The sequence below is a fragment of the Penaeus japonicus genome, unplaced genomic scaffold (assembly GCF_977035675.1).
Source record: "Penaeus japonicus unplaced genomic scaffold, GWHDUDI00000001_assembly GWHDUDI00000019, whole genome shotgun sequence".
In the NCBI taxonomy this organism is placed as follows: domain Eukaryota; kingdom Metazoa; phylum Arthropoda; class Malacostraca; order Decapoda; family Penaeidae; genus Penaeus; species Penaeus japonicus.
This window is the reverse complement of record NW_028234421.1, coordinates 29,762,060-29,788,356: the sequence shown is the minus strand read 5'-3', so window position 1 is coordinate 29,788,356 and position 26,297 is coordinate 29,762,060. Positions and strand designations below refer to the sequence as shown.

The 26,297-nt window shown below is 47.0% G+C and overlaps 1 protein-coding gene across 50 annotated transcripts in view; it reads right to left on the bottom strand.

Annotated features, from left to right (window-relative positions):
* shot (dystonin-like protein short stop) overlaps nucleotides 1-26,297 on the bottom strand; it is a 422,952-nt gene that overhangs the window by 31,748 nt on the left and 364,907 nt on the right. For all 50 annotated transcript variants that reach the window (XM_086547666.1, XM_086547670.1, XM_086547661.1 and 47 more), the window contains 2 exons: nucleotides 21,967-22,060; nucleotides 15,073-15,179 (listed from right to left, as the gene is read on the bottom strand). In XM_086547666.1, coding sequence (XP_086403792.1) covers nucleotides 15,073-15,179; nucleotides 21,967-22,060 — 201 coding nt within the window. The remainder of the gene's footprint in view (nucleotides 1-15,072; nucleotides 15,180-21,966; nucleotides 22,061-26,297) is intronic.

The following is a 26,297-nucleotide window of genomic DNA, read 5'->3' as shown; positions in this document are numbered from 1 at the left end:
ACCCTCGGCCGAAGCCATCAGTCATTATCGAAAGGGTCCAAGCCCTCTTTTTGCTCTTTCTTTACTCTCGGTAGCAAGCACAGGCAAACTGTGGGTATTGAAGACAATGCCCGCTGGTGGGTGGATGGGTGGATGAGTTTCTAAAGAACGACACCCACGCCTTCCCCCTTCCCCACTCCCTAACGCCACCTACGCGCCCACGCCCGCCTGCCGCCCCTAGCGCCACCCACGCATCAGGTGAGAAGCACCGCCTGTCGCTCCTGCCCGGGCAACGGCAGCGTCGGGTGCGAAGCCAGAAGAAAAATCTACAATGTCGATTTTTTTCTTTTGTCTCGTCACATAAATATCAGTATTTGCAAAAGTAAAATAAAACACTTAAAACTGATTAATTAAATAGTGTGTGCATTTGTGCGTGCACGCGTGCGTGTGTGTGTGTGTGTGTGTGTGTGTGTGTGTGTGTGTGTGTGTGTGTGTGTGTGTGTGTGTGTGTGTGTGTGTGTGTGTGTGTGTGTGTGTGTATGTGTGTGCGTGCGTGCGTGCGTGCGTGCGTGCGTGCGTGTGCGTGCGCGCCCTTTCTATATATGTATATGGATGTATACCTTGCATAAGTGTACATACATGCATATGAAAGTGTATCACCGTACACTCGTGTAATAACAACCTCTAATTCAGATAATCTAAAAAAATCGGCGTAATCATAAGAAAAGAAGAACAAATAAAGCAATTAACAGCACTAACGCGCGAGGACCCCGAGACCCCAGGGTTCCGAGGCAAAGCGTGGACCCTCCTTGGACCCCAAAGGCGAGCGTGCGTCCCTCCTCCCACCGCGCCCACGCGCCCTCGCCCAAGTGAACGACAACCGGTTATTTCCCGCGCGAAGCACACGGCGGCGGGGAAGAGGCACAACCGAGCAGACACAGGTAACTTGTCTAAGGAAACCCCGGGAAAGTTCGCTGTCGTTATCTACTTTTTATCTACTTTAAGGGGTGTGTGGAGCGTAAATATGATGCATACTCAAAAGCATAACAAATATGTGTTTCTGCTTGACTATGTATTAAAATTGGATACGATAACGTATCTTTGAATTTTACAAGCACTTGGGAGCCAAGTGTTCTCAAGACACATGTGCAACGGTGACGTGCTGGGTACACGTGTTCCGACACCTGCTAGAATCGCGGCGACAGGCAGGTATGAACACGTCTTATCCCTGCTATAAATAGTGGTGACGGTTTCCTTGTGCCTGGGGAGCACCTGCCACACAATTACAAAACCCTTCTCGCCCACGACTATCAAGAAACAACTGACCCGTTTTCGCTTCCAAAATCAACGTAATTCATGGATATACCGTGTACAATCAAATGAAAAAACAATGACTAAGACTAAGAATAATTAATCGCCGTTTCATAATTAAGCAACCTCCATAAGTGACTATACACGCTCCGCATCAGTGGACATTAGTTAGGTAGGAAGGGCACCCTGCCACCCTAACCCCAACCCCGTCCCACCCCCACCGTCTTCTGCGAGCCATCCTTGCATAGTAAACACACTCGCAACAAGCGGGGGCGTGAATGTCAGAGGTTCAAGCCACAGTAGACTGGGGAAGGCAGAGATACCTGGAGTCCTTCCCACGTGCTCTGGCGTCGCATTCTTAACACGTATGTCCACGTTGGCCGACGAGATGCCATTTTGTCGGTTCAATTGTTCGATGCCTAGGCTCACGACGACGAAGGTCAGCATATGAAACGTACCGACATGATAAATCATTTTCAGTTACAGCAAAAAGCACTTCGCTGTCGACGTCTAATATCCAAATTGCCCTGTGAATAAACTATTTTCGGTATTCAAACCAAGCATCCACTCTTCCAGGTGAGAAGGACCCGCAACTGGTAATCCCGTAATCCACGCCTTCAATGCAATGTGACTAGATCTTGTTCTGTCCCATTCTACTTTGTGTCTGCGTGTTTCTGGCGTCTTCAAACAGTAGCACGATAAGAAATGCCAATGGAGCCAAGAGACGCTTCATTATCTATAATCGCAGTCATAAAAATTCTTAAGACACCAAAAAGAAGCCGGTGCATCCGTGGTAAAAAGAATTGCGGGAACAGCCGTGCTACCTCACCCCGTCGCCGGGAGCATCATGTGTCTTGATAAACAAGCTGACATATTCCAGATGCTCCCTCCCTCTATCCCAGATCTGTGTTCCGCCATTCCTGCCCAGCCTCCGATACTGGCTTATCCTATCGTACTAATCTCTAGGGAAGCATGGGGCTCCTATCCCTCGGGATTATGCATCTCCCTAACTCATTTTTTCATCCTTTACCTCTCTACGTGACCTAGAATGTTTTACGATACTCATAGACTGAAGTGTCGGTGGCGTGAAACAAAGCGAACAAGGGCGTCCGGTAGCAAATACACACAAACAAGGCTGAGCAAGTGCCAAAAAACTGACCCAAGGAATGATCGTCCTGACACTTTACTGCTGGCACGGTTGGCATGTTTATTTCAACGCGCAGTCAAGATCAAACCGAGATGCACGCTAAAGTAAGGACATTTTTACTTGTTACTTCATCGGATAGCATTAAGCAGCACATCTATCCTGGTGATAGATCTACATGGCATTGAGTTTCGCTGAGAAACTTCTGTTATCAAATTAAATGGAAGGTAAGAGCTGCTTAATGTCACAAAGATAAAGCTACGGGAAGGGCGAAAAACCGTATAGGCGTGAGAAGGCCGCGTGGGCGCACCGAGGGCGTCATGTGGGCGGAATAGGCCACGTCCCATGGGTGTAGCATCCTCAACTTCACAATTACCCTCCTGTGCAGCTGTAGACGCACAGTAAGCCTTCGCGACGCCAAAGACCTGCAATTACACGATCTCAATGACCGACGACGACGCGAAGGGCAAGGAGGTGACAGCGCCACCCACTTGGAGAGCGTCCACCGCAATCACGTGATGAAGAGGATCATGCTGACGACGATGATGACACGTCAACCACAAGCTCGACGTCACACACACACTCATACATCCATCAGCACTCCACCCACGACCCACTGACCTCCCGACCCCTGCCAGTTCACGCGTATGAATCACGCCGGTGATTGGCTTGCAAGCAGCCTCCCACAAGCGACGACGACCTTGGAGGAAATCACTTCGGACAGGTTTTGCTTACCTCGGCTAATGTGTGCTTCCGCAACTATAAACACCCAACTTCAAACAACGAGCTCGAAATGCACACTTTGTGTCATTAACTTGCAAGGTGACGTTTCCTATGCAAAAATACTAACGTGCCACGATGCATGCATGCATGCAATGCCTGTATGTGCGCGTGTGCGTATGTATAAACCTGTGCACATATGCCTGTGCGTGTGATTGTATTTGTATGAAATGCTCACAAAGTCTCACAGCAAAATAACCATAACTTATATGCAAACAATAAATATATAACAAATGACCATATCTAAGCGCATGGCCTCCTACTGTCAATTCAAAATTACTCACAAAAATTATCCTTTCGCACCACTCATTCTGGGCCGGATATGTGAGCTCATGGCGGCCACAGCCTCGTTGCAACACTATCCACCCCCATTTCCCCATTTAGGGCATGGGGGAGCGTAGAGTTTACACCGTTTCGATAAGAACGCTCAAGTTTCAGCATGGCCGTCGCCTCGTCCGCACCAAACTTGTAGAGATTGTGATCTGCCTCTACAGCTAGTAGCGAGACGTGTGCTGCATGCTGAGTAGGCGGGAGAGACGGAGGTACATTCTGCTAGCTGGCGGGCGGGCGAGGGCAGGCAAGTAAGTCACCTCCCACGCGGGCGGGCACCGACAGCGGCCGGACCTCACACCCACTCAGACATAAAAGGTTACCTTACTCATCACTGCCTCTAGGTCATACGCTCAGCGCCCGCAAATGCCAACCTCATCTTGGGCATGGTAATCATGGCAATCAGTCGCGTGGATCGGGTATCGCGTCGACTGGCACGGCCTTTAATGAGCGGCGGTACCTGGTAACAACGGAGGCTTTCAGAGGAAGGGGAAGGGGAAGGGGAAAGGGAAGGGGGAGAATCAAGGGAAGGGGAAGATACAAGTGAAGAGGAAGGGGAAGGGACAGGGGAAGGGGAAGAGGCAAGTGAAGAGGAAGGGGAAGGGGAAGAGACAAGAGATATGAAGAGGAAGGGGAAGGGGCAAGTGAAGAGGAAGGGGAAGGGGCAAGTGAAGAGAAAGGGGAAGAGACAAGAGATATGAAGAGGAAGGGGAAGGGGCAAGTGAAGAGAAAGGGGAAGGGGAAGGGGCAAGTGAAGAGAAAGGGGAAGGGGAAGGGGCAAGTGAAGAGAAAGGGGAAGGGGAAGGGGCAAGTGAAGAGGAAGGGGAAGGGGAAGCGCATCTTTCTGTAGCAGGGTGGTGGTGACGAGCCAACTTGTTCACATGAGTGTGTGCTTGGCTACCCCGCCCAGCTCCATAAAGTACGGCCCACTATACAACCCAATGCCAACCTATGTCACTTCCAAAAGCATCAACACACGTCACTAAACTAGACCCTTTTCTTTTCTTTACAACCTTAGCAGGTAAGTATCAATTCCCCGCATATTTCTGATATATCCTGTTTATTGATTTATCCACCAAAGTCATCACAAACCTGGATTTCTTTCGCATCCTAACAGCACTTTGAGATAGTTCATGCCCCGGCGTACTTTGGACACCTTATCGGGAAAATAAATCTTAGTCTGTTCATTCCTTTCTCCGCCATGAGGCCTGCATGGCCACAAACTCTCCAACGTCCCTCTTCTCACACTCCACACTCCATACTCCACTCGAGCCTCCACTTATGCACACCAATTGACCACCGACGATTACTCCCTCCCCCAACTCCCCTTCCAACGTTTCTCCTCTTTGCATAATCAATGCGGAGAAATAAGGTTTAAGAATAAAACTTTGACGTTATGCAGAGCAAAATATTGGAGAATAACAAGCGGTAATGTGTGTGGCAGTTGACCTGTGGGCAAGTGTTGACAAAATGAGATCTCATTAGTCCTTAGGCTTCTTTTTTTAGGCCTTCGCGTGATTCCCGGCGCCTCAAGGAGATGCCTCGCCGCGAGAGTGACGCCGGGCTTATTGATTTCCCTTCAGCATACATCAAACTCGCATCTCGGTCCCAAAAACACACGAGGACAATTTGGCGCACGAATGATAATTCCTCCGAACGATACATCAACTTTTCGGTTGATGAATGTCGATGCACGGATACATAATGTATGATATTAGGTCATACCATAATGAAAAAACAGAAGTCGCGCGCGATCACGAGAATATATCTATCGTTTCCGGGTCACTTTCAAAATCTCGCTGCATGCAAGCTGTCTGCCCAGGATCCTACCACTACTGTATGTTCATACTTTAAATATCCTATTCTATACCATAAAACAGCAGTCTAAACTTGTTATCAGTGAAAGGATCAAAGTTTACCTCCAATAGCACGGCTCTAAAACACGCAGACAATCTCCCTCCCAAAATGAAATCCTTTGAACAAAAATCTTCTAATACTAAAGTCTGCAAAGGCGCGACGACGAGCACTCAATTTCGTTAATTACCCATTCCGTCCGTAAGAGTCGCGTCAAGGTGGCAGCTTGTCTAAACCGTTAAAATCAAACGCCTCGCGCTGAGCAGGTACACTGGTACACGGCGGCCGACCGGCGTGTTTGAGCATCCGTGCTAATGATGTGACACAAGGTCGCCGAGGCCTTTGTACCCGCCCTTTTCTACGGCTCTTCGACGCGATTCACCTCCACTTTTATAGCGCTACTTCCAGTCTCCTGTCTCCAATTTTCTCCTCTTCCCTCCTCCTGCGTGCGTGCGTGCGTGCGCGTGCTTGCTTCTTTCTGACTCAGTTTCTCTGGCTCGCGTTAAAATAAGTAATAAAGATGGCAAGAGGAATTATAATAGAGTCAAGTGTTTGGAGAGCGCCCCCTCTACCCCGGATGATAGCGATCGCGCGCTAGTCCAATTGAGGGCCGCAACCTCTCCTCTCCCCTTGCCTCGCCTTTCCCCGAGAAGCTCCTTGCTCGCCCCGCGCCCTTCTCTCGGTCTCTCTCCGTGTGCCATTATACGAATCTTCCCCTTATACCCTTTACCGCCTGTCCTCTTCTCCTCCTCCGCCTCCCTCCTGTTTTCCGCATTTATCTCGACCCTCTCTCTTCCCCTCGCTTGCCTCATCGCTGTCGTTGGCCCGAGCGGCCGCCGCAGCTCGTAGCAGAGAGCAGGAAAAAGTCGCATCGTCCGGAACATGTCGGTCAAGGTGATCTTGCTTTGCCCGGGGTACTTCACAGCGTCACCGGCCATCTCAACTTCGAATGCCTACGTGGGATTTCACTCGCCTTGCACGGGAATTTCACTCGTGTTGCATCCCACGTGCGAGATCGAGAAAAGGGGCCGAGCACCGTTTTCCTTCGCCATGAAGGGCTTTCAAGCGACCTCGTGAACAAGTGGATGCATTGTGTACACGCCCGGCCGACACTCACGGGGAACACGCTCACACCAGCCCGTGGACGAGAGGAGAAGGAGGGAGATAGAGGGTGAGGGAGGAGGAGGGAGAGGGGGAGGAGGAGGGAGAGGAGGAGGAAGAGGAGGAGGGAGAGGAGGAGGGAGAGGAGGAGGAAGAGGAGGAGGGAGAGGAGGAGGGAGAGGAGGAGGGAGAGGAGGAGGGAGAGGAGGAGGGGAGGAGGAGGAGGGAGAGGGGGAGGAGGAGGGAGAGGGGGAGGAGGAGGGAGAGGAGGAGGCGAGGGGAGGGGAGGAAGAGGGGTAAGGGGATAGGGATAGTGAGGAGGAGGAGAGGGAGAGGGAGAGGGAAAAGTAGAGAAAGATAGGGAAGCGGAGAGGGAGGGACAAAGGCGGTATGGGAGGACAAATGTCCCCTGTCCTGTATTTCTTCGCCACGTCCAGCCTAAGCTCTTAGAAGCCACATAAATAGCACTCAGCACCTCCCCTCACTCAAATCACGACCTAAGAGGGCAACTCGACCAGTAGAATGCATCATAGTAGTAGTAGGCATAATGTAATAAGTCAAGCAGAAACACGAAGTTTTAAATTTCTTTTCGAATTGCCACATGACATATTTTTAGAGGAACCCGAACAATCTCGCGAACGTCTCCGCAGGTCCAATTTCCCGCAAAATAGGCTCACACACCCAATCACTAAAAGTTTATCCGGTTAAAAATCTACAATAAAGACGTATCCGGCCGTGCCCTTCCTCAAGAGTGGCTGGAGGGGTCTCCGGACACGCTCGGCGTAATTAAGGTTTCGCTGCTGGACCACCATCATCGTCAACGTCATTAAGGAAAATAATTAACCAAAAGGAATAAGGTCCACGACTTCCTTTTCTCTCTCTCCTTCTTGCCGCCTTCCCTGATAATAACCATAACCTAAAAATCGCAATGAAAAGAAAGGGAAAAAATAAATCTCGGAGCCAAACAATAGCGCTCAGACAACGCCGCTTCAAAAAACTGCTGAGGATCTGCGAGCATTACAAGGCCAGTTCGTCTGTACCCCGCAGCCAAGGTTACCATGCCAGTGGAGTGGGGGGACTCAACCCCCCTTTAAGTGACTGTAACCTCGTAACAATAACAAACTTGCACTATGCCAAAGACTGAATAATTTTAATCCCAATCTCGATTTGTTCTTCCTGTCTTGGCTGGTAGGTTTATACAAACGACCTATACAACGGTCCAGGTCAGGTAAAAGAGAGAGTAATAGAGAGAGTAGAAAGAGACACGCCTTAGACCAGTCTATTACAAAGTCCGGGCTTCCTCTCCTTGCTGTGTCTTCATTACCTTGTAAGCTTCCCGTGTTTGGCTTTTGCGCACATCAAGACTCTGCCGACGGGACGTAAAAAAAGCTTTTCTCTTTGTCGACGGATGCGAGTATTGTGCAAATACAACGAGGTTGATTGCAGCTCTAATGAGACGCGCAGGAAATAAACGATTCCGAAAAACTCCGCGCTATGTGTTATTTTAAAATAAAAACATCGGTAACCTGGACGCAAGCCGGAGTTCCACACCTGCGGCGTCAGCACTAACAGGTTCGAGATAAGCTCTTGCCTTAGATAGCATTATCACTCTTACTCAGGCATCACGAAGTGCAGAATAATTGTAAAAAATGGAAGTTCTATCAACCTAACCTCAGACTAAAGGAAAGAAAGGAAAGACAATCCTCGGAACGAATTTTAAGAACAAACTTCGACAAACCTTGCCACACTGGATTATGCATTCCGCTTATTAATCGTGCCAGAGATGCAAGCTACATCCTGAATATCAATAGTTTGATCATTAACACACGCACACTTTCTCGTAAATCCAAGCTACGAAACATTCCATCGCGGATATCTATGTCTGTATGTCTGTATGTCTGTATATCTATGTCTGTATGTCTGTATGTCTGTATATCTATGTCTGTATGTCTGTATATCTATGTCTGTATGTCTGTATATCTATGTCTGTATGTCTGTATATCTATGTCTGTATGTCTGTATATCTATGTCTGTATGTCTGTATATCTATGTCTGTATGTCTGTATGTCTGTATATCTATGTCTGTATGTCTGTATATCTATGTCTGTATGTCTGTATATCTATGTCTGTATGTCTGTATATCTATGTCTGTATGTCTGTATATCTATGTCTGTATGTCTGTATGTCTGTATATCTATGTCTGTATGTCTGTATATCTATGTCTGTATGTCTGTATATCTATGTCTGTATGTCTGTATATCTATGTCTGTATGTCTGTATGTCTGTATATCTATGTCTGTATGTCTGTATATCTATGTCTGTATGTCTGTATATCTATGTCTGTATGTCTGTATATCTATGTCTGTATGTCTGTATATCTATGTCTGTATGTCTGTATATCTATGTCTGTATGTCTGTATGTCTGTATATCTATGTCTGTATGTCTGTATATCTATGTCTGTATGTCTGTATATCTATGTCTGTATGTCTGTATATCTATGTCTGTATGTCTGTATATCTATGTCTGTATGTCTGTATATCTATGTCTGTATGTCTGTATGTCTGTATATCTATGTCTGTATGTCTGTATATCTATGTCTGTATGTCTGTATATCTATGTCTGTATGTCTGTATGTCTGTATATCTATGTCTGTATGTCTGTATATCTATGTCTGTATGTCTGTATATCTATGTCTGTATGTCTGTATATCTATGTCTGTATGTCTGTATATCTATGTCTGTATGTCTGTATATCTATGTCTGTATGTCTGTATGTCTGTATGTCTGTATATCTATGTCTGTATGTCTGTATATCTATGTCTGTATGTCTGTATATCTATGTCTGTATGTCTGTATATCTATGTCTGTATGTCTGTATATCTATGTCTGTATGTCTGTATGTCTGTATATCTATGTCTGTATGTCTGTATGTCTGTATATCTATGTCTGTATGTCTGTATATCTATGTCTGTATGTCTGTATATCTATGTCTGTATGTCTGTATGTCTGTATATCTATGTCTGTATGTCTGTATGTCTGTATATCTATGTCTGTATGTCTGTATATCTATGTCTGTATGTCTGTATGTCTGTATATCTATGACTGTATGTCTGTATATCTATGTCTGTATGTCTGTATGTCTGTATATCTATGTCTGTATGTCTGTATATCTATGTCTGTATGTCTGTATATCTATGTCTGTATGTCTGTATATCTATGTCTGTATGTCTGTATGTCTGTATATCTATGTCTGTATGTCTGTATATCTATGTCTGTATGTCTGTATATCTATGTCTGTATGTCTGTATATCTATGTCTGTATGTCTGTATATCTATGTCTGTATGTCTGTATGTCTGTATATCTATGTCTGTATGTCTGTATATCTATGTCTGTATGTCTGTATATCTATGTCTGTATGTCTGTATATCTATGTCTGTATGTCTGTATATCTATGTCTGTATGTCTGTATATCTATGTCTGTATGTCTGTATATCTATGTCTGTATGTCTGTATATCTATGTCTGTATGTCTGTATATCTATGTCTGTATGTCTGTATATCTATGTCTGTATGTCTGTATATCTATGTCTGTATGTCTGTATATCTATGTCTGTATGTCTGTATGTCTGTATATCTATGTCTGTATGTCTGTATATCTATGTCTGTATGTCTGTATGTCTGTATATCTATGTCTGTATGTCTGTATGTCTGTATATCTATGTCTGTATGTCTGTATATCTATGTCTGTATGTCTGTATATCTATGTCTGTATGTCTGTATGTCTGTATATCTATGTCTGTATGTCTGTATATCTATGTCTGTATGTCTGTATGTCTGTATATCTATGTCTGTATGTCTGTATATCTATGTCTGTATGTCTGTATATCTATGTCTGTATGTCTGTATGTCTGTATATCTATGTCTGTATGTCTGTATATCTATGTCTGTATGTCTGTATGTCTGTATATCTATGTCTGTATGTCTGTATGTCTGTATATCTATGTCTGTATGTCTGTATATCTATGTCTGTATGTCTGTATATCTATGTCTGTATGTCTGTATATCTATGTCTGTATGTCTGTATATCTATGTCTGTATGTCTGTATATCTATGTCTGTATGTCTGTATATCTATGTCTGTATGTCTGTATATCTATGTCTGTATGTCTGTATATCTATGTCTGTATGTCTGTATATCTATGTCTGTATGTCTGTATATCTATGTCTGTATGTCTGTATGTCTGTATCTCTGTATATCGCTGTCTGTATGTCTGTATATCTATGTCTGTCTGTCTGTATGTCTGTATGTCTGTATGTCTATGTATGTATGTATGTATGTATGTATGTATGTATGTATGTATGTATGTCTGTATGTCTGTATGTCTGTATGTCTGTATGTCTGTATGTCTGTATGTCTGTATGTCTGTATGTCTGTATGTCTGTATGTCTGTATGTCTGTATGTCTGTATGTCTGTATGTCTGTATGTCTGTCTGTCTGTCTGTATGTCTGTCTGTCTGTCTGTAGCTGTATGTCTGTCTGTCTGTAGCTGTATGTCTGTATGTCTGTATATCTATGTCTGTATGTCTGTATATCTATGTCTGTATGTCTGTATATCTATGTCTGTATGTCTGTATATCTATGTCTGTATGTCTGTATATCTATGTCTGTATGTCTGTATGTCTGTATATCTATGTCTGTATGTCTGTATATCTATGTCTGTATGTCTGTATATCTATGTCTGTATGTCTGTATGTCTGTATATCTATGTCTGTATGTCTGTATGTCTGTATATCTATGTCTGTGTGTCTGTATATCTGTGTCTGTGTGTCTGTATATCTGTGTCTGTGTGTCTGTATATCTGTGTCTGTGTGTCTGTATATCTGTCTGTATGTCTGTATGTATGTCTGTCTGTGCTTTCAAACATCACTACACACCTGGTCACGATCTTATCTTATCAGAACTCTCACCTCGATAACCCAAACAACGTTCGGCAAATGAGGCGGCGGCAAACGATAACACGTCTCGCATCTCTCTGGACGCCAAAATTCGTGATTTTCCTCATTGTTACGCGCTGTTTACTCTCTTATCTCGTAACAATATTTTCAACGCTTCAATCTGGCGTCATCTCTGCCCGCTCGCCCACTGCGCCCATCCCCTCGGCCGCCCCCGCGCCCACTTCCAGGTCGCGGCGAGGCGGGGGCGACCCACCTCAGCAGGATCCAGAATCCTCCTCCCACTGATCTACGCCATGGCGGAAAATAGCTCAGTCTTCCTCTGCGTGTCGGCTGCACCCACCCGCCTTCGACGATATCACCTAGTAACCCCTCCACTCCTTCCCTCCCCCATCATCCTCTCCCTTCCTCCCTCTCCCCCCATCATCCTCTCCCTTCCTCCCTCTCCCCCACGCCTGTACTCCCGCCCACACACACAAACCCAAGAGGCACTAACGTATCGCCTCCCTGACCCCCCCCCTCCACCCCCACCCTCCAAAGACCCGACCGTCAGCGCCTCCCTTTCCCACCCACATAGCACCCCCTTCGCGCGTCCTACGCAAAGAGCTTATCAGGTGACCAAGTCCTTCCCGCTTCGTTTCTTAGCCCCGCCCTCAAAACAGTCCCAAACCGTCTCCATGCCCCCCTCCTACCAACCGCACGCCCGTAACCACGCCCACTCAGTTAGGAGGAGGTAGGTATTATGTGCTTAGAAAAGATTACACCGTCAGCGGGGATCTCCGGTCTAATTCATCACCTGCTATTCCCGAGAACAGGAAATGCACGATTACTTTTTTAAAGATAATATACATCTCTTCTTCAGATATCTGTTGGACTAAAAATATCAATTATCTCTATAATCCGCAGATAACTTCAACATGAACGTGATTTTAAATTTGATCAGGAGGAGAGGATACCTCGACATACGGCGCAAGGTGGGAGGTATGTGAGTGGGAGGTAGGAAGGGGGGGAGGGGGGGGGGCGAGAAGAGGCGGGTGGGCTAAGATCCTTCATGTCAACATTCCTGGGGAAACACTCACTCACCTCAGATAAATGTCATCCTAACTACTCACTTCTGTCCTCCACACGACCTCCACTTATTGCAAGAAGCGAGACATACACCTCAAATAACATCTGTCTCTTCATATATTCTATTTGAACGCGGCTTAGCGTCCGATAGTCTAAAAGAAATTACGTTCCTCTTCCGTTTCACATTCAAAATGCGGCATGTCATTCAAACTTTCGCCATCGACTCCCCTCGCTAACTGAACCCCGTCACTTGCACAACTTCCCTGCTTGAACCACATTCACTTTTATTCCCTGCCGCCGCTCCTTCCACACCCTTGCCTCTACCCTCAACCTTGCATGTGTCTCCCTCCTTCCCTCCGTCCTCTCTCCCTCCCCCGCCCCCTCCCTGGCGCCCCGTGGAGACAATACCAAGTGACGCCGCGAGGGGCAGCTACTTCCCCGAGGCCGCCCTGCCCACGCTGCCATCTTCCTCCTTCCTCCTCTCCCCGACGCCTCCACCTGTGCCTTCACGGCGTATAGGAACCGTGCATGGAGGAGGCAGATCACGAGGAAAAAAGGGAGAGGAGCGAAGAATGGGCGAAGGGCGGTGACCGTCCACGGGTTTTATGGCTCCGCTACAGAACTGGTTTTTGGGGATATACCGCTCACTCTTTGGAAGTTCAGTGGGTTCCTTACAAGCCACTGTATCCAAACCATTCTATACACAGATGTCTGAGCCACCTGTTATTCGCCTTGTAGTTGCACCAGGGGAGTCCTTCTCACCAGGTAACCAAACCTTCCTACTCCTAATAAATCTTTCTTGAAAAAGACTTCTCGCTCCCCACAAACGACCGAGAATCTCAAAAGAAAAACAAAAATGCTCGCTTCCAAGCATCTTTTGTTTCAAGACCACCTGGACGTCCATCCTCCATCCTCATCCACCTCCCACGCGCCACCCCCCTCCCCCTCCCCGCTACACATGTGGATGCCACCCGGAGCGAGCATCAAGTAAATCATACGACGCGGAAATGATGCCACATCAGTGACCTTTCCCTGTGACGAGGCATATTCGCGAGATGGTGGCCTCCATCTAAAACGAACTTGTTCCGACTTCATGTGGGACTTCAGTTTCGTAAACCCTCGTCTTATCGCCGCTATCACACGAGTATAATCAATAAAAAAAAAAGAGGGAGGGAAAATAAGCCAAGAGCACTTAATCCGGACTTTCTTTCTCGTAAAGCCTAGCCTTATCATCTGACAAGAGTCATAAAAAACGATAAAATAATGTATTAAAAAAACGAGACAACAGGTTGAGGCATTTCCACCTGTCCAGGAGCCGTGGCTTTGGGAGGACGCGAAGACAGATGGGGTGCAGGCAAGACAACAATAAACTAGAGTAAGGTATGAGGGACTTGAAGGTAGCATTTCCATATATGCAGAACCGGTAAAGACAAAAAGAGAGAGGAGAAGAAAAAACTTGTCCTCTGCCCGAGCTTCAGCCTGTATGTACATGCACCGCTACATGTCTGCTGTCCTCACACCCACCAGCCACTCGCGCCCACGCCTTGTCCCCTCACCAACACCGCCCATCGCCGCCCTTTAGTGCGAACGACACCCCGTATTATTTCACGAACTGATGCTCGGGCCAGCTGTTTCGTCCCCTCGCCCCCTCACCCTGAACTCTTGCCCCCACCCTGCCCCTATCACGCCTGTCAACCGGAACAGCTCATTCATACGCCTAACAAGGTAGAAGCTGCCCTTGTAAAAACAGCTATAACGCGTCTTCCCACCTCATCAACACGTCGATATTATGGGAGAGATGTTGACGGGTAATGGCTCCGCACAATATCAAAAAAGAAGAAAAAAATAAACAAGCCACACTCTACCTCTACTCCCTATGAATTCAACCCAGGCTCACTTACAGGATAATACCCCGTGGAAAACCCTAGACCGTATGAGGAGAAAGCGGACACGGCTCCGATAACACAATCTCGGAGGCGAGCGTCGGTCTGCAACTTTACCTTGACACCGCGGCCGGCACCAGGTCCCCGCCGTCGTCACACGCAAGACCTAATACATCACCTACGCCTCGTATCTAGTTCTGCAATCTCGATCCAATTAAAACCGATATATATGCTAACGATCCAGCATTTGACAGATGTCTGAACTAGACACCCTCTGATCCACGCAACTGCATGCACCATCCTAGCCCCTAGCCTGGATCTACTAGGGCAACATTCCCCCCCCCCACCCCACCCCTCCCGAGTGCAACACGGGCGGTGCTCAATATTCCTCACTCGCGCCCCTGTCACCCCGTCGACAGCAGCGGCTGCGCGGAGCTCCGTCTATCCTGGCCGACGTGTCCTCTTCATACGTGTTCGCAAAGGCTTCTAAAAATAGCCATGATCACCATACCTTCCACACGACCAGCTGCTCATGACGAAAAAAAAATAAAAATATAAATAAAAGAGAAACACCTGTTGCCGACACCTGTACGCCTTCTGGAACTTCTCTTTTTTCCCTTCCACTCGCTCTCACTTTCTTATAAAAAATGGAAAGAAAAACTGTACTCACTTGGTGTTGAGTTCCCTCAGCTTGGTCTCGATCTTCTTGGCCACGCGGGCGTTGGAGGCGGAGGAGAGCAGCGCCTCCGCGGAGTCGTTGATCTGCACCACCGACGCCTGCGGGAGGAGAGGGGGGGGACGCGAGGGTTAGGCATAGCTTGAAAGCGTATTCAGAGGTTATCAAAGGTTGTAAAATGCATATACATTATTCAATATATTCAGAGGTTATACAAGTTTTTCAAAGAAAAACTAGTCTACATGCATGTTAAATAGTTTTTCCCTTAATAAAATTGTTTGTTTGTGCATGTGTGTGTGTATGATGCCAGCTGATTGTATGCCTGGGTTTGAATATGATTTAAATAAGAACACGCACAAGCTTTATAAATGTTCGCAAATGCGGTCTCGTCAGCGTGTCTTGGCGCAAGTAAGGTACAATCCTGGGGCTGGATTCACTAACATACGATGGTAAGGCATTTACCAGCTGTCAACTACCAGAGCGTTTACCAGTCATGGCAAAGTGGGATTCATCAAGCGATGATAAGTCGCCTGGTAAGGGTAAATAGACTTTATCACCGTAATTTGATGGTAACTCTGGTAAATCGATTCCACCAATCAAAGAGCGAGCGCCTAATTAATACATATTTTTTTTAGGCTCCTTAACCGTGACCAATCCCGTAACATGTAAACAAAACCTGATCAAACAGCGAGACTTTTTTGTTCGACGCGCTCACCCGCGTAGCTAATGATAAGATTTTTTCTTTCTTCTGTGTTTAAATTATTTCTATATAAATTTTACGCAAATTTCCTAAAAGCATATTCTATTGCAGAACTTTTGTCCTTTCGCCGGGCCGATCATATAACGTAATGGTTTTGAAAACATACTTTTTTTTTTTTTCTTTTTTAGATTGCAGTCGAAAGAAGAGACAATGGCTCCACGCAATGGATGGTGTTATTTGCGAATTATCAAGCCGCCTACGATTTCTCTTGCGGGTCTGGGTCTGGGTCTCTCTCTCTCTCTCTCTCTCTCTCTTCCTCTCTCTCTTCTTCTCTCTCTCTCTCTCTCTTCTCTCTCTATCTCTCTCTCTCTCTCTCCTCGCTCTCTCCTTCTTCTGTCACCTCATCGGCAATCACGTAACCCAAAAGATTTCCTCCCATGTGTCAAAAAGAAATGCCAATCAAACCTAAATTATGAATAATTGTATCTAAATTATGCAAACACAAAAACGCCCAAATTTATATATTTATTTGTTTACTGTTTTTTTCTTTTTTTTTTCCCCCCTTTTCCCTTCTTTCAGCTGAATATATTAAAACAAAATGTTTGAATTTGTCAAAAACGATATGGAACATTAATTCCGTGTATTATTTTTCAGTTATTGTAGGCTATGAAAAAAAACCGGGACGAAGATGCATCAAATGAACATTCTCGCTTTTCCTGTGAATCTTATTGATTTTTGTCATATTATATGAAAATGAACAGTTGCCATCACTTGATCATAATAAGTGTAATGCAAACTAATGTGTCGCCTTATAATGTGGTTTTTTTTGCTGTGGTATGCGAGATGAGAGAGTTCAGCGCTGTTGTTGCTGTGGATATACCAGTGCTCCAACCACTGGTAAATTTAGCATTGTATTCTATCATGGTAAGTTGTTCATGAATACCGATGCGGTCTTTTTACCATCAAAATTGTAGTTACCAGCGTATTTATCATGGTAAGTGCGTTAGTGAATCCGGCCCCTGGGAAGGTGTAATCTTGGGGTGGGGCAGGGTGGTGCAGGTGGAGGAGGGGGTGGGGGGTCGCTGTCCGCACGTGAGGATAAGTTTACATGTGTCGGTGGATGGACTTACAGCCGTGTGCGAGTGCGCATAACCGCGTTCACCGGACAGGTGTTGACCACCACCCTCAGGTGCTATAATACACGCTGAGTTATGGCGGCTGCAATTACCGTGATCGGCATCTTCGGGCAGGTGCATGTCGTGATTGGAACTACTGGTGGCCGCCTTCTGCCTCGAGCGCTCACCGCGTTATACAAGAGTCCTCGTTTTCCTCCCTCTTTATCTTATTTTACGCAAAATAATAAGGGTATGAAATAATTTCCAGGACGCTTTGCGATCGTCTTTTGTCTTCGCCGGGGGCCGCGCCATAAAATATTGAAAATTTGAAAGCGAAGGAAATTCATCGGGAGTTTTAGAGGGCTACAACAGCCCTTAATGACCACGACCATGGGGATCACTGGCGAAATTACAAGCCGCTACGATTTCTCTTGCGGGTCTGGGTCTCTCTCTCTCTCTCTCTCTCTCTCTCTCTCTCTCTCTCTCTCTCTCTCTCTCTCTCTCTGTAACATCGGCAATCACGTAACCCAAAAAGATTTCCTCGCATGTGTCAAGAATAAATGAAAAAGGTAAACAGGAGTAAAACGAAAGAGAAACAACATAACCAAAACAAAACACCAAGATGAAAAGAAACAGGCAACGAAGTCCACAGAGATGGACAGCTAACCCAATTTTACAAGCAAAGAGTTAAATAAACAAAAACGAAAATGGAACAAGACTCCGCGAAAAGAAAAGAAAAGACAAGACAAGACACGCGGTTTGACAGCATGAACACTGACCCTCCCAGTGACAGGAACAAGAATGCACACGCACACAGAGCACATGAAATGAAGAAACAGAGAGGGCAGGGAGGAGAAGGAGAAGGAGAAGGAGAAGGAGAAGGAGAAGGAGAGAGAGAGAGAGGGCTGGGAGAGGGAGAGAGAGAGAGTGTCGCCTTAATGTTGATTTTTGCTGAGATAAAGCGAGATGAGAGCGTCATCGCTGAAGTTGCCTGGGGACATACCAGTGCTCCAACCACTGGTAAATTTGGCATTGTTTCTATATGGTAAGTTGTTCATGAATACCGATGCGGGTTCTTTTTACATTCAAAATTGTAGTTACCAGCGTATTTATCATGGTAAGTGCGTTTTGAATCCGGCCTGGGCAGGTTGTAAGGTGGGGTGGTGCCGGGTTGGTGATGTGGAGGAGGGAGGGTGGGGGGGTCGGTGTCCGAGTGTGGAAATTTACATGTGTCGGTGGATGGACTTACAGCCGTGTGCGAGTGCGCATAACCGCGTTCACCGGACAGGTGTTGACCACCACCCTCAGGTGCTATAATACACGCTGAGTTATGGCGGCTGCAATTACCGTGATCGGCATCTTCGGGCAGGTGCCATTACCGTGATTGGCACTACTGGAGGCACGCCCTTCTCGCCTCGACGCGCTCACCCGCGTAATCTAGATGTTCTGTTTTCTCCTCTTTATTTATTTTTACGAATCATAAGGGTATGAATAAGTTCAGGACGCTTGCGCTCGTTTTTGTTTCGCGGGGGCCCGCGCTAACTATTTGAAAATTTGAAGCGAAAGGCCATTTCCCCCAATCGGGAGTTTAGAGGGTACAACCCGCCTTAATGGACACGACATGGGGATCACTGGCGAAATTACAAGCCGCTACGATTTCTCTTGCGGGTCTGGGTCTGGGTCTCTCTCTCTCTCTCTCTCTCTCTCTCTCATCTTCCTCTCTATCTCTCTTTCTCTCTCTCTCTCACTGTTAACATCGGCCTACGTAACCAAAAAACATTTCTGATGTGTCAAGAATAAAGGAAAAAGGTAAACAGGAGTAAAACGAAAGAGAAACAACATAACCAAAACAAAACATCAAGATGAAAAGAAACAGGCAACGAAGACCACAGAGATGGACAGCTAACCCAATTTTACAAGCAAAGAGTTAAATAAACAAAAACGAAAATGGAACAAGACTCCGCGAAAAGAAAAGAAAAGACAAGACAAGACACGCGGTTCGACAGCATGAACACTGACCCTCCCAGTGACAGGAACAAGAACGCACACGCACACAGAGCACATGAAATGAAGAAACAGAGAGGGCAGGGAGGAGAAGGAGAAGGAGAAGGAGAAGGAGAAGGAGAAGGAGAGAGAGAGAGGGCTGGAAGTGCTGGAGAGGAGGGAGAGAGGTAGGGGAGAGAGGGAGGGGAGAGGGGGGAAAGGGTGAGGGAGAGGGGAGGGGAGAGGGAGGAGGGCTGGGAGGGGGAGGGGGAGGGGGGAGAGGAAAGGGGAGAGGAAGAGTAAGGGGAGAGGGGAGATGGCGAGGGGGAGAGGGAAGGGGGTGAGGGGTTAGATCACCAAGGAGATGGGTAGGGAGAAGGTGGGGAGAGGGGAGGGGAGAGGGGTAGGGGAGAGGGGAGAGGGGTAGGGGAGAGGGGAGAGGGCAGATGGGTAGGGGAGAGGGCAGATGGGTAGGGGAGAGGGGAGATGGGTAGGGGACAGGGGAGATGGGTAGGGGAGAGGGGAGATGGGTAGGGGAGAGGGCAGATGGGTAGGGGAGAGGGCAGATGGGTAGGGGAGAGGGGAGAGGGGAGATGGGTAGGGGAGAGGGGAGAGGGGAGATGGGTGTGGGAGAGGGGGTGAGAGGGTGGATGTGGGAGAATAGGGAGGGGTGGGAGGGGGGCAGCGCTTCCTAATTGGCAAAGTCTATCTGATTATAATTCTCTCTCTCTCTCTCTCTCTCTCTCTCTCTCTCTCTCTCTCTCTCTCTCTCTCTCTCTCTCTCTCTCTTTCTCTTTCTCTCTCTCACTCACTCTCTCTCTCTTTTAATCAGTCCGAAAGTAAATTAATATATAAATATTTAAAAACACCTGCCATTTATCTAGCTTGCGGTGGTCCCATACATCAAGGATTTCAAAACCCTAATTGCAAAACAAATGATCTGAAGTCGCAAGTCAATTTACATCCCAATGCCGTTTACACGATTCAATCTTATTTACAAACACACACACACACACACACACACACACAGTGTCTCAATAAAGCAGATTCAGTGGAATATTATCATATCTGAAATAGTTTTCCAACAAGTACAATCCATCTTACGAAGGTCGCAAAATTGATGATCCAAACAAGTTGTCGAAAATGCCACGGTCATAAATAACAAACGCAGACTCATTAAACTCCATTAGATGCCACAGAATCCGAACGCAGAATACCAAAAGAGAGAGAGAGAGAGAGAGAGAGAGAGAGAGAGAGAGAGAGAGAGAGAGAGAGAGAGAGAGAGAGAGAGAGAGAGAGAGAGAGAGAGAGAGGAGAGAGCGAGAGAGAGAGAGAGAGAGAGAGAGAGAGAGAGAGAGAGAGAGAGAGAGAGAGAGAGAGAGAGAGAGAGAGAGAGAGAGAGAGAGAGAGAGAGAGAGAGAGAGAGAGAGAGAGAGAGAGAGAGCAAGTGTACCAGATCTTGGTACCGGAGGACACAGGCAGATGCAAAGGCGTTGGGAACATTCGAGGTCACGGGGCACAGGTAAGAAGACACGATAGCCGGCAGGGCGGTGCATATGAGGGAAAGTGGGCGATACAACAAGTCCACATGATTGGATACGTTTAAGTGGGTTCCGGTACCCGCGAAGTTACTGGGACCAATGAAATGGGGGAAAAAACATTCCTATACCGAGAAAAGGGTAATGAAAGAGAGACATTCCCTAAAGCCCCACTATCTATGGGCACCCAACTGCAGCATATCCCCGGCCGTCCAAGGGCACGGAAGCAGACACTACCGCCGCCGCCGTCGACCTCTGACCTTTCCCGCCCACCCCGCATACCTCTACTTCCGGTATGCAAATGAGGTCGTGACGGGCGAGATGGAACGTCCCCCTCGACGAACGAACAAACACACATACGCGGCCTTGTCATGTCACACACAAAAGGAAAGTGGATCAATCACAAGACTCCTCGGAAATCATCGGAAGGATTCGCTCTCAACAGATCACGTGTCCAAGACGCAGCTGTAGATGAGCGCCGGGAGTCGTTATACATGTATGCATACATAAACAAACACACGGATAGTGAAAAACATCAATGCCTTCTACACTTACATATATGCATGTCCATGACAGGGGGGGGGAGAACATACGATTGATAATCTCTATCTTTATAATATGCAAAAACCTGCATTGACCTCGTCAATATAAAAACCGTTTGCTTATTTGTGTTTGCAGGCGTATTTCCGTGTCCGTACATCCATGTTGATGGCCTGTGTGCGTATGATTGCGTTTACACATACAGCTGTCGGTTTGCGTGCGTATATCGACAGATAGTTGAGTCCACATGACGAATCGCACTTTCCTGTTTATTATCCATGACAGCAGCTCAGACGACGAATAAAAACCCGCCGTATTTGAGCTTCCTGTGCGCCCATTCTTTTCTCCGTGGGATCATCCTTTCGAATCTGGCGATGCACCATAATAATCGCCTTTTCACGACTTTAATCCTCTATTATATCCTCGCGGCGGTCACCCTTAACGCAGACCCAAGACATAATGCAATGCAAATACTGGCCGACAGAGGGCCAAGTATGGTCATATCGAAGGACTGGTCTTTGTTACAGTATTGCCAAGGCAGATGTGTATTGCATGGTGAATATGAAGAATAGTGTGTGTGTGTGTGTGTGTGTGTGTGTGTGTGTGTGTGTGTGTGTGTGTGTGTGTGTGTGTGTGTGTGTGTGTGTGTGTGCATGTGTGTGTGCGTGTGCATGTGTGTGTGCGTGTGCATGTGTATGTGCGTGTGCATGTGTATGTGCGTGTACATGTGTATGTGCGTGTACATGTGTATGTGCGTGTGCATGTGTGTGTGCGTGTGCATGTGTGTGTGCGTGTGCATGTGTGTGTGCGTGTACATGTGTATGTGCGTGTACATGTGTATGTGCGTGTACATGTGTATGTGCGTGTACATGTGTATGTGCGTGTGCATGTGTGTGTGCGTGTGCATGTGCATGTGCGTGTGCGTGTGCGTGTGCGTGTGCGTGTGCGTGTGCATGTGCGTGCGCGCGCCTATTTTTGTGTGTTTAAGTACAATCCGAGAGTGGCACTTTACCTGGTGAGACATGATGTCGGCGTGGAGCTGGCGGTGTTCTCGCACCTGTTCGTCCAGGCGATCGCGGTTCAGAGACGCTGGCTTGCTGGCGTTCCTGTTGAAAGATAAAATAAAAAAAACATTAACAACAAAAATTACACCCTCCTGAAACATGCAGCAAACGCTAACAATACATAAACTGTAATCCTATCCGCCTACTCGCCTGAACATCCTAACATCCTACACAAAAGTTACAATCTCCCCAAGAGGGCGTGGCTTCATATGATAATCAGTTGCTGTTACTGTTGTTATTATTGTTGTCAGAAAGCGAAGGCCTCCGTGGGGATAGAATAACGTGGGTGCCAGGACGCCCCACGCCCACCAACAAGGCCAGGCTGGGTACAGAAGGATACAGACAATCACGTAAATGTGTGAAGGATATGCCTTTCTTCTATTGCTATTTCTTCTTCCGAAGGTCAAACGGGCATGCTAATAGCACTGCACAAATCGTACCCAAAACATGAAAAAGGCACAATGCCAACCATCCACAACTGCCAACAATAGTAAGCATCATCCCGACATCCCTTGAATGTGACACCGACAATACGCGCAAAAAAAAAAATAATAATAAAAAAATAAAAAAAAAGGAAAAAAAAACTAATGATACCCACCCTTGGAAATATCCATCATTACCGTCACGTGAAAGAGAAAAAAGCGCGAGTCACCGAGCACGCCGGCTACAGACGCCTCAACAAAACTACCTCTCCCGCCCTCACAAGAGCCACTCTCAAAACAGCTCATAATCACCTGCCGATCACAATCCCTTGATCTTTCAGGCTGTCGAGGGCTATCGCGATTTGATGGCGTCGCTCAATCAATCTTAATTCATTCTGCTTTTATCTCGGCCTCATGATCGCCGGCTATTCACGGCCACAAAACCATTGTTTTCTCGCTCCGGTTCACATTCATTGGCCTAAATTTCCCGGTATTAAACACCAGTCAATGTCGGAACTATACAATCGCAACCTTTGTATGCTTCGCTGGCTGTATTTATTTTGCGAAAGCGATTGTCTGAATCCGTTTGAAACATTGCAAATCGTTCACCGTATCTTAAATACAAAGTCAAACGGGTCTTTACCCAGAAAAGATTATCAGTTTGAATCATCTACAGACACACACAAACACACACAGACAATCCCTACCTGTCAAAATTCCATCCATGCCACGCTTATCGTTGGGGCTGTATCACTTTCTACTTGTCACACGATATGTTATCAGACCCGCAGGTAAAGGTGGCAGTGCCAGTGTATCTAGGCTTCATTAAAAGTGTCTTATATCCCTAATGTATTTGCACGAAGCACATTCTCTTCCCCAGTCTCCCTCCCTTCCCAGAGTGGGGCCAGGCAGGTGCAGTGTCTGAAGTGTGTCCTCGCACATACTATGCTTAAGCTCACAGATTATCACTGCTTTTCCTTTCGCTGGCCCGCGAATACACACTGTTGCCCGCCACAACACTGGACAGACTCAGCAATAACACTTGGATTTCATAGTTGGGTGTTGATGCTTTACACAGATTTACACGCACGAATTAGATATCAAAAGTCGTCAAGGTACTTTCATCGAATAGATACATGCTTGCGATGTAATTAACATAACTACTAATTATCAAACGAGTTGTAGAACGACTTCTTTCAGCATAAGGCCACGGGATGGATCAGTGAACACATGCGGTGGGCGAGGGAGGGCTGGCACGGGTATAAGCACGTGGTAGGAAGGGGGACCTCGCTTGACCTGGCGCGCCCCTACTGGAGGTATTTTCGGGAAGGTGTTCTTGAGGGGGAAGTACACCTCTCATTCCTTCTCTCTGCCCCTACTTCCTGTCTTTCCTAATTTACACTCTTCGGAGCGGGTGCTTCCTAACGACTGTTCATAGAGGCATATTTTTTTTCTGTCATTAAATCGAGTATGAGCTACACCGATTCAAGTTCCGACGTGTTGTTTGTTGCACTCATGCGCGACTCAGGTGCCAAGGCGTGATGCCACTTGCAACACCTGCGTCAGGGTGCCAGGACAGCGTGGGCGGTTCCGAAGCCGGACGCCTACGTGCTGCAATTTGGCACCGCCTCGCCTCCGAAGTAGTCAATCAGCCGCGAGAGACTGCACAAACACTACATCCTCGCGAGCAAAGACATTCCGTGACTGTTTTTGTCAGGGCCGAGCTCGCCCTTCATTGTGGTTGTGAAGATGAAACAGTGGAGGTGGTCCTCGAGTTCTGCCCGAGTCGCTTTCCTCTCATCTCCCTCTCACATGTCCATTATCCATTGTCGTCGCGTTTAAGCTACTGCCTCATTCATCGCTAACCGGGCCGGCCTATCGCTCCGTCGCATCCACTTTTATAGGTTTGAGATCCGGTACACGTTTACGATAAACAACGGGAATGTACCGGGAGCATGTTGCCTTCGCCTTGCTAACACGAGATAACGAAGTGCCACGACCACTAAGCACCAACAAACATAAATATAATCACAACAAGACTCCTGTTGCAATCACAAAACACACGAACCTTGTCTTTTTCCTCCACTTCTCATATCCGATTTACATAAGCCATATTTGTTTCAAAGTCTCTTCCTTTCGTGCGATACCACCTACAGATCATCAAATTTCATAGAAAATAAATGTACAACGCACTCACAGACATAACAGTTCCAAAGGAAAATATAAAAATCACGTATAAAATAAGCGCATGGTTTCTGTGTGAAGGCGGCGGGCGCTTAAGGTCAGACCAGCGTGGTCCACTCTCCCCGCCGGTTCGCGCGACACTGAGTGGCTGGTGATGGAGAGACCAGAGTGGATTGTGCCATGACTGCGAGATGCCGCCACTTCTCTCCACTCGGTACTAAGCGGCCACCTCCCACACACCTTCGTATTCCTACGGAGCATCAGATTTCCCGTTTTTTCGCTCTGGTCGAATAAATGGGATGTCTAGTGCTGATCCGGGAGGATTAACAGTGTTTACTTTACCAATTCTAGGTATATTTACCTCATGACACAGCCGATAGACTACGTAAATATGTGGGAAGCAACATTTGAAAATTGTGGAAAGTAACTTTATGGCTCAGGCACCTCAGCAACAAACCTACGCACACACAACGCCCACATACATTCAAAAGTCCACGTTGCAACGCATAATAATTGTGACAACGCATTAATAGCACTGCTTCTTGTTCCCCACATTCTCTTGTCCATTATCTCGCCCAGTGCAAGGTTCCCTATCAGATGCAACTGAAGCGTCGCGATGCAACACAACACGGTGAGGTGGACAGCGTGTGCCACCGGGGCGCCCACGTGGAGGACGACGTGGCGCCGTCACATGCATTCCCGCATGCGTACCTGTCCTGCGCCGATGCCACCGCCGCTACCTTTCTTTTATTCTGTGTATCTCGAGTAGGGAGAGAGCTTTCCTGTGGATTGCTTTATAAAGACTTCTTTCATGCGGTATCCTGATTTAAATTCCTATTTTACATAAATGGAAATGACGTTGGCAGCGCCGTGGACTTTGACATTAAGAACTTCTCCTCCCTGTCATGCCTCAACCAGTTTCGCCAAATACTGTGCACATTGTGTATGTAAATTAAACTGACCTCGACAAACAAGGCAAGTGAGTCGCTTTCCATCACCCTCAGCTATTGTCTTGAGCAGCAAGCAAAAGCAATTTCCCATGATTATACAGTATGTATCCATCGGGCGCCTAAATCCGCGCGAACGATGATCTCTCGCGCGCACGCGTGTGTGTGCCTTATCAAGTGGTAAAGAGCGGAACACGACCTGCCTGGTGAGTCTTTCCCGCAAGCAGGAGTTACCACAGACCCGGACATGTGACGCTTGGATACAACCCGCCGCCCCCGAGCCCTGCTCTCTCGGGGCGCCGGGATAATAACCTCTTTACGCATTGCTGTGCCTCCAACGCAGTGCACTTCGTATGTCGTTAACACCCACCTCACTCTTCAGCTGGCCAATTCGCTCATTTGTCAACACTCAGATTGTGGGGTGACACCTAAACAGTTTTATAACGATTAATGACATCCTACATTTGGAAACAGAGTCCTGTTCCACCGCATTTTTTTAGCCATCTGGCGACTATTAGCACCAAGTCCACCAATGGGACTAACCACTAACCCTTCCTCTGCTACCCCTTCCAGTCAACCATGGCCAGCTAATCCCAACCATATCTCGACATCTGCCTACCTAACGACCACGTCTATACAAAACCTTCCATCATCTCATCAACTACGGGCATTCCTTTACCCTACCCTTGAATACCTCTCTCGGCGGCCTCCCCTAGTTCCCCATTC